At 38.5% G+C, this 15,425-nt stretch overlaps 1 protein-coding gene across 3 annotated transcripts in view; it reads right to left on the reverse strand.

Annotated features, from left to right (window-relative positions):
• The window catches only part of Cdc16 (cell division cycle 16), a 35,829-nt gene that overhangs the window by 19,297 nt on the left and 1,107 nt on the right, over nt 1–15,425 (reverse strand). For 2 of the 3 annotated variants that reach the window (XR_002821089.1, XM_023715183.1), the window contains exons 2-11: nt 14,319–14,373; nt 14,136–14,233; nt 8,638–8,676; nt 8,218–8,358; nt 7,088–7,250; nt 4,918–5,009; nt 4,306–4,439; nt 3,490–3,569; nt 1,937–1,986; nt 1,038–1,111 (exon numbers count right to left, since the gene is read on the reverse strand). Coding sequence is in view for 2 of the 3 variants with exons in the window: in XM_023715183.1 (XP_023570951.1) it covers nt 1,038–1,111; nt 1,937–1,986; nt 3,490–3,569; nt 4,306–4,439; nt 4,918–5,009; nt 7,088–7,250; nt 8,218–8,358; nt 8,638–8,676; nt 14,136–14,233; nt 14,319–14,373 (926 nt within the window). In the remaining variant the exon portion in view is untranslated. The remainder of the gene's footprint in view (nt 1–1,037; nt 1,112–1,936; nt 1,987–3,489; nt 3,570–4,305; nt 4,440–4,917; nt 5,010–7,087; nt 7,251–8,217; nt 8,359–8,637; nt 8,677–14,135; nt 14,234–14,318; nt 14,374–15,425) is intronic. The other variant, XM_004631146.2, reaches the window with a different exon arrangement.

Raw genomic sequence — 15,425 nt, forward strand, 5'->3', positions numbered from 1 at the left:
GATTAGACTAGATACAATTAATCTTCAATTAGTGGACACTAATGGCTAATACATAAAAGGATTAAAGATAATATGTCCCAAAAGATGGAGAATATAAGAGGTACTCTCCTCCCTAGCATTTTATCTCAGCTTTCATACAAATGTAACACATTTCTGGTAAAGTGCACTGAATCATAGACTAAACTGAAGAAGCACAGTTGAAAAGCACCTCTACAATACTGATCATTTTCCTACTCACAAACTTTTCTGTACACACAACCAGCTGAAGAGCTCTTCTCATTTTGTTCCTAGTACAAGGCTCTTTGCTGTCATCAATTTTTCTAACAATTCTAGAATAGAAGTGCTATGTCATTCTCATTTTTAGAGAACAGAGTCAGAGGAATTAACCTTCCCAAGGAATCACAGCCGGGAAATCAAAGAACTTGTTTAAGAATTTAAATCTGATTCAGAGTTCATGCTCTTTTCCTTAGGAACCACCTTCTCTTATTAGCACAGGTATTACTGGATTTAAAGTCTTCAGGGAATTAGTTCTTCATATCCTAGACATTTCTCTATACTAGCAAAACAGTGCTTAAGTAGTTTGATGGAGCAGCATGACTTTCCTTAAGGTAAACCCACACCGGAGCTTATGTACTCTGTCAAGAATTGTTTTACAGCAATATTCAGGAACCCTAATATCATGTAAAGTGCTGTATAGTTTTATGACAATTAGCAAAAGTCCTAAATATATAGGTTAATAGTATCTTCGTAAAAGAAAAACAGAACCTTTCAAACTATACCTATTTTCTATTTATTCTCCTTTCTGAGTAAAATGAAAACCACCTGTGCTCCTTTAGAACAAGGTGTGTACCACTGACTTAGCTTCCCTTATAGCAGCTTATAAAATCCAAGGCACACAGGTAACTGAGCCAGATATGTCACAGAAAATACTCTTTCATACTACTTGAAAAGTATCTTACACTGTATTGCATTGAAACATTTGAGAAAGAAATCTCTTCCTACAGGGTCACTATGGAGGAAGAACAGTGAATTCATACCTGAGATATCTTCTGGCGTGTTCATTTTTATGGCCGACCATGAGATAATAACATCCCACTGCAAACCAAGACACCTAAAAGTTCAAAATCTACCATGACCAATATGCTTAGATTTGAACTGAAATATCTAATAAGCTAGGTTAGATAGAGGGCACACCAGGTGTTCCCAAATCACATTATTTTAGTTTGAATTGAAAATTTCTCTGCAACAATTTACTAAGTGCCATATGAAAACATTCACCAATTCTTTCTCACGGTGGGTTGCACAGATAGCTGTCCAAGGATATCTGCCTGTGCACCCAGGCTTAACCATGGCCCTCCCTTGCTCTACGAGGTTCCAACTTTCCACAAGCCTCTCTTGCACTGATTTCACAGAGAACTCAGGGCAGATTCTTGTCTGGACTGAGACTCAGACCCAGACTTGCCTTTTGTTTTTATGGTATAGTTACTAAGTCTGTTTTCCATCCCAGATCTGCATTCTGACCCACAGGAAGGTGGAAGAAACACTGACTCAATCAATACACACAGCTCAGTATGCTGTTTTATTCTATGTGGCGTGAGAAAGCCACCCTGATTACATTCCTTACAAAAGGTAGGGTGTGATTGTCACTATCAGTACTTTATATTCTGCACGATGAATACTTTAAAAAGCATGCATATTTCTATAATCAGAAAAAAAAAGATTTGTCTTAAGTTACTACCTTTTTATAATTAAAAGAACATTTTCATGGAATAAAGAACGACAGCTTCTAATGCCTTAAACACTAAGAGATTGTGTCCTACTGCTTTAAAATAAAATATTGTTTGCTGGAACTTAAATATAATCTAGTGCCTAGATACAGTACTAATTAAATATTTTCTTAAAGTTCAGGTAAGAAAAAGAGATTTATATGACTTACAGGATTACTAGGATATAAATCCACCAGTTTGTGAGAAAGATAGAAAAGCTCTGTATTACAGAAAAAAGAAAAAAAAGGATTATTCAAATAAAACACAATTTAAGACTGAACCTTTTCCCTAGTAACAAATCTTCACAATCAAAAACCTGTTCATAAAGCAACAACCTTATACCTCTCTTCCCTTCTAGGTATAAAATCACTTGGCTCCTGAAGAACAGAAATCCCACGTGGCAGACACGACCTTCCCAGACCCACAGTGGGCAATGAGTGCTTGAAGAGTGACTGGCAAACTGGGTAAGTGCACACAGCAGGCCACAAGGGGACAGATGCCACAAACAAAGCACTTTGGACATGACAGAGGTTCCTGCAAAGCTCCCTATTGAGAAGCCTACATCCTCATGACACGTACCCAAGATGGACCACATTAGCCACCCACAACCAAACTGGTCAGCCCAAATTTTCAAGCAGATCAGTGTATTATTTCCTCTTGAGAAATGCGGGTTAATTCCCAGCATTTTGCGACAGCATGTCTTACACGCATACTCTGAGATGCAGTAGTCTGGGGCAGCTGGGCAGACTGCATCTCCAAGCAGGGTCCAGGAGATATAATACTACTGGTCACATATCCGAGCATCAGGAGTCTGGGGTTGGTTATGAATTTTCCAGCATCCTGACGGAGTGTATCATTTAGGTTTTTTCTTGTTTTTTAAATTATTTATTTATTACATTTTTATTTAGTGTGTGTATGTGTGTGGCCAGCTCAGCCCACCAGGGGGCGGGGCTGACTGGCATGTGGTGCTGGGGGATCGAACTGCGGTCCCTGTGCTTTGCCAAGCTTGTTCCAAGTAGGTGCTTTAGACCACTGAGCCATCTCTCCAGCCCTATCATTTAGTTTTATAAGATTGAAGGGCAAATATTGGCCCAAACATAGCTAAACGTTTCTGAACTATTAAAATGTAAAAAATAGGGGCTGGAGAGATGGCTCAGTAGAATAAGTGCTTGCCTGGCAAGCGCAAGGGTCTGAGTTCAATCCCCAGTTCCAGAAAAAATAAATAAATAAATAAATAAAATAAAATGTAAAAAATCCAAGCAAAAAATTTGCTCTTCCAATTTGTAAATACTGTACATATTTGCTACCATTTGCATTTTTTTTCTTTTCTGGCTGGCTCAGGGTGCCTTAAGGACAGGTCTGCTAAGACATGAAGATCTGGGGATCAAACCACAGTATCCTGAGCCTGACTGCCTTCTCCATTTTCTTAAGGAATTTACAAAAAAAAAAAAAAAAAAAGGGAGGAAAGTCAAAATCCACTCTCAATACTCCAAAGCACAAATTACATTTGAGAAAAGTAAAGAGAAAGCAGAAACCCAGACATACACTGCTCTGTCAGGAAAGCAAAGCAGGCTTCACTACTCTAATAACCCTTCTTCTCCAGTCCTTACTTTTGTCAGAGGGCTCCACCATGCAGTCTCAACTGTCCATGATTTGTGAGACAAAGTTCAAGAGATACAGGATTCACTGTCTTAAGTATTTTAATTAAAAAGAAAATTCTTACCATTTGCTTTATTCAGCTCCACAAGTGTTCCTATATGTACAGGTAAACAATTTGCATGGAAAGGATCTTTTTCCATTACTCTGAAAATTAAAATAACAGTACATGACAGCAATCATCGTAGTAACTATTCACAAAAACACAGAATATCTAATTTAGCTAAAGAACAAGTCTGATGAGATACCCTGGAAAGCTGGTGCATAGATGGATGCTGGTGTACAGAAAAGATGGCTTAGTTGACAGTATTCCAGACAGGGCCAAAGTATCTACAGGACCACATTAGTTTATACCTTTAGTTTTCTGGGGTGGATCAAACTTAAGAGTCTCATGCACACCACCAGTATGCAAGTATTCTGAGCTACATTCTCAGTCCAGTCTCTACTAAAGTGAAGAACTTTATAAAACTATTGCTAAAATGCTGTTTTCAAAATTATCAAAAATTCTGTTTTCAAAAATACTAAATATTGTTGATACAAAATTTACCAACATGGACCTGTATCTCTCTCTTACAAGTTACTATAATATACCTACCTGTAGAAATAAACTTGTGCCTACAGGGCTGGGGAAATACCTCAACAGCATAAGTGCCTGCCTGGCAAGCACAAAGTCCTGTGTTCGATCCTTGGTACCGGTAAAAAAAAAAAAGACCTTGTGCCTGTAAACTGCTCTTGCAAGAAAGCAACCTGTTTGGTTCTCTGAAAATGGTAAAGGTAACTTCAACTATCACTGACTACTTCAAAATTATCCAGAGACAATGTCTATGAATTACACAGGTGTGATCTGAACCCGCATCCCCCCCAAATGGCAGGCTATACTTACGCAGATGTAAGCCTGTAGCACATCTTAAAGTCACAGTTATAATAATGTCGTTCAGCTAAAGATACCACCACATCTAGATTCTCTTGCAAGCCATCTACAGACCCAGGGATGACAGTTTCACTAGGCTTGTTATACTGAAACAGAAAAATTTACACATAAACTCAATGAGTTGAAATGTATCAAAAGGCAGACTCAACCTGTGTCTGGCGTAGGTAGTTAACACTCGCACACAGGACACACGCGAGTCCTTAAAAACCTTTCAACATCATTTCACTTATATCCTCACTCCGTTTAGCCTTGTCTGAGTTTCACCACAGAATTCCACAGTAGGCAATATTTCACTCAAAAACTCAGCAAGCGTAAGAAAAACTAATTTTCACACATCCCCATCCCACTTACCTAATAATTCAATCTTTTAATATAAGGAATCTTTGAGAGGAAGATAAAAACTAGTTTATAAGCTCCTTTTGGGAATCATGGGCATTTTAAATAATTTATTCCTGCACATGTGCCTGATTAATAAAATCTTTTATTTTTGAGAGTTTAATAAAGGCCATGTTTAATGGAATAAATAAGACATTTATATAAAACAAATGCTGAATTTCTGCTTACCTTCTTTAATTTGTTCTCAAACAGAAAATGCAGTAATTCCTGTTCTTCAGGACACAGCTTGCTAAGAGGTAGTGACTCAAGAAGTTCTTTTTCTTAAAAATGGTGAGAAACAACAAAAGAATACCATAATATTTATTGGGAAAAAAAAGTCAGCAATTAAAAATATCCTTGTATAGTTGATCAAAGTAAATCAACTCAACTCAAAGCAAAAATGCTAGAGAGGGCTGGAGAGATAGCTGGGCAGTCTAAGCACCTGCCTGGACCCGAGTTCAATCCCCAGTACTGCATGCCGGGCTGGGTTTGGGGAGGCTGAGACAGGAGGGTCACTACCAGTCTAAACTGCGTAGCAAGACCTTGTATCATATAAATTTTCTTTTGAAATAATTTTTTAAAATATATTTAGTATAGGGTCTATAGGGTCTCACTACATAGATTTCAGCCCTCCCAAGTGCTGCCTTTGTGCACCCGGAGATGGGGCCAGCATGGCTTGTGGTGCCGGGGATCAAACCCTGTTCCCTGAGCTCTGCCTAAGCAGGTGCTTTAGTCCACTGAGCTATCTGGTCGGCCCTTGAAATAAATTTTTTTTAAAACTGCTAGAGAAAGCTGACACTAGTGGTCTGCAGGCCTCAAAGACTCAAGTAACCAGAAGGAGGATATTGGAAGGTTCCAGTCATCAGCCAAACCAAAACCCACAGGTGTCAAAATAATTGATGCTGTGTGGACCACATACTGCAAAATATTTAGCAGTGTCTCTGGCCTCTATTTGTTAAATTCCAGCAGCAATCTCTAGCCTTCTCCCTGCTCCCAAACCATGAACCCCAGTCTCAGGCATTGCAAATGACCCATGATCAAGAACCATAGTACTAATGGTTTTATGAAGATAAAAGGTTATGCTCTTACTACCAAGCTCAGGATTCTTGATTTTAAAGGTACAAGGATAGTTGTGGGATTTTTTTTTTTTTTTTAAACTGTATGAATGGTGGGTCTGATTATAGGGAGTTTCCACGGTGTAAGGTGGAGGTAAAATGTACAAATAATTGACCAGCTTGAGTGACTGCAACGTGTTCGGGTTGCACAACAGTTAGGCATGCCGTGGCTTATGTTTGTGAAGTTTGGATGCTTGTGAAGAATGGTGAAATACGTGTTTCTAATATTTTAGTGTTTTGTATTTAGGTTATTTACTCTTTGTACCTAAAACTGAACAGGTACTGTGCTATATTGATTTTACTGGTAGTACTGAGCAGACCTTGTTTCTGCATGAAACTGGTTGCAAAACCCACTATTTTGGAAATAAAAATGTATTTTGACATATACAAATAAAATGAATAAAACTATTAAAAAAAAAAAAAAGAACCATTGTACTATGTTGAACTATTTGAATCCAATTACCACAGCAATCCCATTTTCTTCCTGGTCTCTTAATTGCCCACCCAAATGACCACTGACATACCACATCAGCAACTCTAACCCAAAGGTATATCTGCATCAACTAGGAGCTTTAAACCATCTGAAGTCAGGGCCCTACTTCAGAGACTCGCATTAGACTGGTTCAAAGTTGGGATGCGGTCACTGATTTTATCTGTAGGGTGGAGGGTGCTGGGAATTAAACCCAGCTTCTCATGGATGCTAGGCAAATATTCTACTGGTGTTTGTACCTTGTCTCACTATACTGCCCAGACTGACCTTGAACTTGTGATCCTCCTGATTCAGCTTACTGGGATTACAAGTATACAATACCATGTCTGGCAACACTATTTTTTTGTTTTGCTTTTGTTTTTTACTCTTGAGACAGATTGTAATCCTCAGCCTCCACAATGTTGGGATTACAGACATATGCCACCACACCCAGCTACACTGACATTTTTAAAGCTCCTTGGGATTCAAAGTACAGCATGTTGAGAATCACTGACTCAGACATTGAAATCTTGGTTAATATTACCTCCAACTGCTTCTCAAAAAGATGATCTCACAACTCCACAACTGCAGTAAGATTATGGGTACAAAAGGCACTGCACGGTACTGAGTTTTGCATTATACCTCTTACTTGAAGACAGGAAAGTTAGTAGTTCTACTCAAACTACACAGAACCTGCTCTCGATTATACAATTTCAAATAAGAAGTCCAAATAATACTAATTATGCTAAACATAAAAACATCTGAGTTTTCAAACCTTCTTGTGCTGTCAACATGTGGTGTGATGTTAAAAGATCAAATGCTTCAAAACAGTAGACATCAAGCTTTAGAGCTTCTTTGTAACTGTAGGTAGCTAGAGCTCGATTATCTAGAGCATCATAAATCTTCCCTCGCAGAAGACAAATAGAACTCTTTATCTGTTGGAAAAAGTTCAAGAGTCACATATTAAGTCTGACCTTTCAACGTTTGATCCAACGCTACATAGTATTTATCATATCTAAAAGGGTTTGGCTCATCTCAACTATTAAAGCATAGTATGAATTAGCACAGACATGAAAGCAAAGCTAGGCTTTAAGCTATCTTCCTCAGGCTCTGATCACTTTGTTCCACTTAGTCTTTATAACTAATGTATATGTCATAGTTAACAGGTGTATTACTTCTTTTGCCCCCAATAGGGCAGTGATTCATTTTTATTTTATTACTATTTTTAATGTATTTAGTGCAGGTCATAGGGTCTAAGAGATCGGACTTGTAGTGATCCTCCTGTTTGCAGCCTCCCAAGCACTGAGATTACAGACGCACGCCACCACACCCAGTCTTAATCACCCTCTCAGTGTGCCCAGGGGGAACTGAACCCGGTCCCTGCGTCTGCCTAAGCAGGTGCTTTAATCCACTGAGCCAGCTGGCCAGCCCAGGGCAGTGATTTAGAGGCAGCAGAAGTGCATATGCAGAACAGAAAGTATGATGTACAGACTCATGAGAGTGTCCTAATGAATACTAGTGACCTGTGGTCAAGGAGCATGGCCTGCTAGAGCCACAGACCTGAGTTCAAACTCCAGCCCTTCCACATGAGTATGACCTTAGATGATGATTTAAACTGTCATGGCCTCAGATTCCTCTCCTTACTGTGAAAAGGGGAAAACACTATTTTACTTACAGAACTTGGTAAGGGTTGGGGTTGTGACTACCTCATCTATCACCTTTAACAACAGGTCATGTAGCTGGACTTATATTCTACACCCTGAAGCTAAGAACATACAACTGAGCTGAGAGACGGGCCAGAGACACTGTAACATAACATACAAATGCAAAAGGTAATTTATTTTTGCCATGTAACATGGGCATTCCCTACTGCTATTACTGAAGCATGCTAACAATATGACTCACTGAGGAAGGTGACATTTCCCAGTCACTGGAAGAGTCTTTCAAGATGCTGTCATCCTTCAAGTATTTTTCAAATAATCTTTTGTTGATAGGTTCCTCCATATCAAGAATATCAAGAGCCTGCTGATATTCTTTTGCAGCATACTGTGTAGAAAATAGAAATACTCATCATCCGTGACTTATAGATTTTAAAAGGGGGATATACATTATATCCATTATTTAAATCTAAAATGTAATTTTCTTCATGCCTACCAGAATGATTAATATTTTAAAGCAAACCATACTACAGAAAAGAACGTTTTCACATGAAATACTATACAAATTTGCCAAGCTCATGACCAAATTCTCACACACACATGAGGGACACATAACACTCATATTTAATCAAGCTTTCACCAAATAAATGGAACTGCACATACTTACATGACACCTGGCTGCAAGGTAACGACATGCTTCATACAACTAGAAAAGAGATTGATTAAAAAGTGATTAAAGTATTAAGTATTCATTTTAAAGAAAATCATAAGCACAAAATATAAAGAGCTATTTTCATAATTTCTTTTATTCTTGCACTTAAGAAAAAATTCTTGCTCATGGATAGAAAGAAACAACATTGTAAAAATGGCCACACTCCCAAAATTCTTACACAAATTCAATGCAATCCTGATTAAAATACCATTAGTACACCTTCCGGATCTAGAGAAAATATTTCAAAAATTTATCTGGAACCAGAAAGAATAGTAAAAGCAATCTTGGGCAACAAAGGAAAAGCAGGAGGCATCACAATCCTTGACTTGAAATTATACTACACATTACTATGATAAAATCAGTGTGGTACTGGCAAAAAAAACAGACTGAGGATCAATAGAACTGATTAGAAGATATAGATACAACTATAAACTCTGCCACCTTATCTTTGAAAGGGGCCAAACATGCTCCCTGGAGGAAAGATAGCCTCTTTAATAAACAGTGCTGAAAAAACTCCCTTTCCACATGCTGAACACCAAAAGTAGACCCATGTCTACCACCATACAGTAGACTAACGTCAAAATGGATCAAAGATCTACATGCTAAAACAGACACACTAAATCGAGTGAAGGAGAAAGAAAGTGGAAATTTTGAAGACGGGTAGGTAGAGAGTTCGTGAACAAAAACCAAACTGTACAGGAAATACTTCAAAGAATCAACAATTGGGATCTCATCTTATTGAAAAGTTTTTGCATGTCAAAAGAAATCACCAACAGAGTAAAAAAAAAACCCCACAAATTAGGAAAAAAATTTAGGTGATGATCCCTCAGACAAAGGACTTCTATCTAGAACATATAAGGAATTTAAAAAAAACAGGCCCCCAAAATTCAAAGACTCAATGCAAAAATGAGCATCTGAGATGAATACATATTTCTCAGATGAAGAAGTGCAAATGGCAAATAAATATATGAAAAAATGTTCAATGCCATTGGTCACTGCAGAATGCAAATTACAACAACACTGAGATTCCACCTCACCCCAGTAAGAATCATCAAGAAGTCAACCAATAACAAATGTTGGAGGGACTATGGGGAAAAAGGAAGCCTTCTCTACTGCTGGTGGGAGTTTTAGACTGGTACAACCACTATGGAAAATCAGTGTGGGGATTCCTCAAAAAAACAAGGATTATAGGTCCCATTCAACCCAGCTATTTCCCTCCTTTGTATTTTTCCAGAACTGAAAACATACTACACCAAAATAAGTGCCCCCATCTTTACAGCAGCACAATTTGTCATAGCTAAATCTTGGAAGCAACCCAAATGCCCATCAACTGAGAAATGGATAAAACAGATGTGGTATTTGTTTACAAAGGAAAAAATAAACTCAAGGCTCTTATAGGTAAACAGATGCAACTAGAGACCATACTCATAAGTCAAATAAATCAGATCCACATGTGCAAACATTGCATTGTTTCCCTAGTGCAAAAACCCGAAAGAATAAATAAAATCTGAAAGTTATAATAGATAATGTGAAAGGGAAAGTAACTACTCAAGGGAAGGAACAAGTGGGATGAGGGAAAGGAGAAAAGAAAGAAGGATAAAAAATACATGTATATACCCAGGATAGCTGAGATAATTGTACTGCTGATTTCCATTAGTCTATTGAAAAGAACAGTTAATGCTTATGTATCTTTTTCTTCTTTTTAGTTTTTTTTTTTTTTTTAACCCAATTTTGCATGCTTATATCTGGTAATCTGGACAACTAATTTAAAGATAATATGCAGTATAACCATTGTTGAACTTCTATCATCTTGTTTGGTGAAATTCTGTACCATTTATATTTTTTTACTACTTTTTATTCTTTTTCTTTTTTTTTTGGCCAGCTAGATAGCTCAGTGGACGAAAGCCTCTGCTTAGGCAGAGCGCAGTGGCCAAGGTTTGACACCTGGCATGCCATGCCGGCCCCTGGGGTGTGCTAAGACAGCAACTGAGACTGACCATGATGGCGCGCATCTGCAATCCTAGCATTTGGGAGGCTGAACACAGGACAATTGTTGAGTCCAATGTGCTTAGTGAAACCCTATAGACCCTAAGTTAAAAATTCCTTAATTTACAGGGCAATATACCTGATGTAATGAAAAGAAAGACAAAGCCATACAGGATAAAAGATCTCAGGAATCTAATTGACACTACATTGCATTAATCAATAGCTACACTTTTTGCAAACTGTGGCTGTGACAGTCCTGAACCAGATTAAGCTGCAGTAACTTTTCTGACTGTGGATCATCCTTCCTTCTGTGGCAGACTTTTACAGTTCCTCTAATGCATTTGGGACCACTGTCTCAAAGTAACCTGCAGCTTTCCTTGCTTTCTCTCCTGCTAAGAACTGTAGCCCTTTTCTGTTGTTTTTCAAAACTTTCTGCTACCATATCCACCTCCAGATCCATAACACCACCACAGGAACTGGCAGACCTTCTCCCACCAAAACTGCCCTCTTCAGGGGCCCATCATTTGACTGCTGTTGTTCACTACAATTTCCAAAATCATCATAGTTCCTACTACCCCCATAGTGATCACCACCAAAGTTTCCTCCTTCATTGTAACCATCATATCCTCCTCCATCATCACCTTTATTTACATATCCTGGTCTACTACCACAACCACGCCCTCCTCTACTACTATAACCAGAATCACCACCAGTATCCACCATCGCCTTCAAATCCACCATATCCACTATCACCTCCTCCAAAACTACCTCTGCTGTCACCTCTTCCACCACCATAGCCTCCTTTTCCACCAAAGTGTTTACTATGATCAAAATTCCCTCTACCACCTCCAAAATTTCCTTCACAACCCATAAAGTTGCCACCTCCATGACCTCTTTGTGATCCAGCAGACTACATCTCTTGTTCAGAAAGGGCCTTTTTCACCTTTACCATTATGCCCATTAATAGTGTGTTATTTCTGAACAACACTTTCATCAACTGTATCATGATCATCAAAAGTTACAAAAGCAAATCCTCTCTTTTCCTCACTCTGCCTATCTTCCATAACTTCCATGGTTTCAATCTTGTCATACTTTTCTTTTTTAATTTTATTTATTTGTGTGTGTGGGGGGGGCAGCTCAGCCCACCATGGGGTGTGGCTGGCTGGCATGTGGTGCTGGGGGATTGAACTGCAGTCCCTTTGCTTTGCTAAGCTTGTTCTAAGTAGGAACTTTAGACCACTGAGCCATCTCACCAGCCCCTTGTCATACTTTTCAAAGTAGTCTCTCAAATTATATTCTTCTGTATCTTCTCTAATGCCACCAACAATTTTCCCTGTTAAACAGGCACTAGGCTTTATTTAATCTTCTCTAGAAACAGCTCTCTTTGGTTCCAGTACATGTCCATCACCTTTTGTGTGGTCAAGCACACATTGCTGCACCCACCTCTTCAACACAAGAGTAAGTCACACTTTTTTTTTTTTTTATTTGAACTCACAACCCTGTGCTTGCCAGGCAGTTGCTTATTCTACTGAGCTATATTCTCGGCCCAAGAGTAAGTCACAAAACCAAAGCCTCTGGAGCATTTTATTTGGGGACCTCTCTTTACCACACAATATGAGAGTGTGCTCCGTTTCTCAAAGTGTTCTCTCAAGCTATCACTGTTAGTTTCAAAGCTCAGACCACCAACAGACAGCTTCCTCAATTACTCTCATTCTTTTGAGTCATGGCCCTCCATTATGAGACTGGATTCGCCTCTTCTGACATTCAATATGGGACAGCGAGCTACTTTTTTTTTTTAAATTTAAACTAAATTAAAAAATATCAGTCTTCTTACTGCATATTTAACATGACCTTACCAGTTTATATGACACACAGAATTAAAAAATGAGTGAGGATCTCCCTTACTATGTAACAGCAGGGGAGACAAGGATAGAGCACAACACATGAAGGACAGATATAAAAAGCACTAGCTGATGCAAGAAGGAAGTACCTGCAGAGGAGAGGTAAGTAAAGAATCAGTTAAAAGTAGAGAAAAGCCTAAATATAGTACTTGTGTATGTCCAAGACATGAAAGGAACCTAAAGTATGCACTAAACGTATTGACATCGTAGACCTTGGATATCTATGATAGCATCTGATTTTATCCTGAAAGTAGATAGCAATCACTGAATGAATTTGTGGGTAACATAATCAGAACTGTGATTTAGTCTGCAACCATCCTTGTAGCAGTTTGGACATAGGGAAGACAGACTGGACACGGGGAAGGAGGAAAGGTTATTGGAGAAGAGACAAGAAAATTCTCCAATAGAATAGACAGATTGAGGGCCACACTTTTGTGAAAGGGCAAGAAGATGGACAGCACAGAACACTCATAACCTTAGGATTCAAAACTTCAGAGCTATCTAAAAAATTAATTTTCAAGCTTGGCACAGTGCCGTGCATCTGTAGTCCTAACATTCAGGAGGCTGGAGTAGCACAGTTTGAGCCCAGGAGTTTAAGGCCAAGTTGGGCAACACAGTGGAACCTCATCTAAAAACTCCATCCCATAAAGAACAACAATCAAAACAGAAATTACTTCTTTTCCTTTTCCAAAACAGAATTTTCATAACTTAGTGATTAGATGGAGAGTGACAGCAAACAAGGTAACTGAAGCTAAGAATAGGAATTTTCCTCTTCATGTTCAAGCAGAAATAAATTCTTTTAAGTAAGTTTGATATAAATAGAAGATACATCTGAAATCGTACTGTTGAGGGAGAAATAAAGATTGGCAGAAAACAAAGAATAGCATAATTTTTAAAATGAACTTTAAGAAACCTGCCACTTTAGGACACAAAAATTACTCCACCCCTTTTCCCTTCCATGAAACTCAAAACAATAAGCCTGTAAATGGGGTCTGAGCTTTTCATCTATAAATTCCGTTTCCTCCTAGAAATGTTAGTGGGCAGCATATCTCAACTTTAAACACACATAAATGGTTTACATTCTAATAGATTCTGACCAAGTGGGTGACCTGACAGACAGTAGGAACACACTAGATTATCCATCTTAATAATATCCCTGAAAACTATATAAAGATACCTAGCTCCAGACTAGCCTATGTCTCTATTAAGGGCTCATCTCTATTTCCTCTATGTACTTTTAAAATCCTTCAGTGGGCTGGGGATATAGCTCAGTGGGACAGCATCTACCTGGTAAGTGCAAGGTCCCAAGTTCAATTTCCAGTACCAAAAATAAATTTTAAAAAATAAATAAAATTTTGCCTAATAAAGCTCTTTATGCCTCTCACTGAAGCACCTTGAAAATTGTTTTTCTGACAAGTCAGTGATCTTACAACCTACGCCATGGGTGGAATGAATTAAGGTTGTACTCTCATCTTTGGGGGACCTCCTTGGACCCCATCTGTGATATTCTGATGACTAAAAAAAAAGGTCTTAAAGCTCTGAAATTCATGCACATAATTTACTTACTTTGTCCAATTTTCGTGACCGAAGGGCATGGGCTGCTCTGTGATACTGTGCTGTCAGATAAAGACACTGGGCCAACCAATAAACATCCTGAGGGTCCTCTGGAGGAAAAAAATTACGAATGATCACAGAGGTGCAAGGTGAAATAGTGTTAAGAACTAGAAAAAAATAGCATTCACCACTTACCATGAGAGAGCGAAGCTACTTTGTCTGCCCAAAACAAAGCACTTTGATACTGTTGCTGAACACAAAGAAAATGAAAAAGGGGTAACTGCCCTGTTGCTTCCAGTTATGAACATATATCCACTATTATTAGAATGCCATATAACATCTCAAAGCAGTACGGTTGTTGCATATAATGTCTGTCGATCTGTTCTATCTTATAGTTCTGATAGGATGTTTTAAACAATAAGAGCAAGTAGGATCACAAGTCTGCATCTTGTACAGCAATTAACCACTAAGAAGAATATATGCAGTGTATTATTTGTTGAAACTATACTTTCGATTTGATTTGAAACTGTCTCATTGCTATATGTTTATCAATAAAACGTTGAAAAGAAAAGAAAAAAAAACAAAACAATAAGAGCACTGATAATAAGATCTTTATATATACAATTCATGTAGGTAATGTTTAAAACTACAATGCAAAAGGTAATTTAAAATGTAGTCATTATTACTTCTTGTGCCAGCATCTATCAAATATTCATTCAGTAAGTTGTTAACCAAAAAACAAAACACCAAAAAAGCTGACACTGGGAAGCCACTCACAAATTTGTACGGCTAGCTTCAGTCCCTGCTTCATATTATTCTGGTCTTCCTACAATCTTTGCCTCAGTTCCCCCTGGCAAACCACAACAGGGACGCCAGAGATAAAGCCTGGGAGGGATGTCTACAGACCAGCTGCGAACCTGCTCAGAGAAGGTGCCCTGGTGGAAACCAGGCCCATGTTATTCCTCTCTATATCCCAGCACCAAAGAAAAAATGACTACAAAACCTTTTACTCAATGACCGGTAAATAACACAATCGCCCGGCATGGTCCAAAAGATTAGGCCACATCACCTGGCACTCAATTAGGGCCACGCTACATAGAACACGGCTTTTCCCTCCCCTCTTCGTTTGCAATTTCCTGAATGTATTTTTAAAAAACAAAACATCACTGATGCTGATTGCAGTCTTGTAATTCTTCTTGCTGTCCCCTCTGAAGTAGTGTAAGGGGTCCCATGTCACTAATAGGAATTTTTTTTTAAGCACTGACTCGAGACCACCCCGTTCACAGCCTTATTGACGCCAAC

Source organism: Octodon degus, unplaced genomic scaffold (genome assembly GCF_000260255.1).
Source record: "Octodon degus isolate 3935 unplaced genomic scaffold, OctDeg1.0 scaffold00039, whole genome shotgun sequence".
Lineage (NCBI taxonomy): Eukaryota > Metazoa > Chordata > Mammalia > Rodentia > Octodontidae > Octodon > Octodon degus.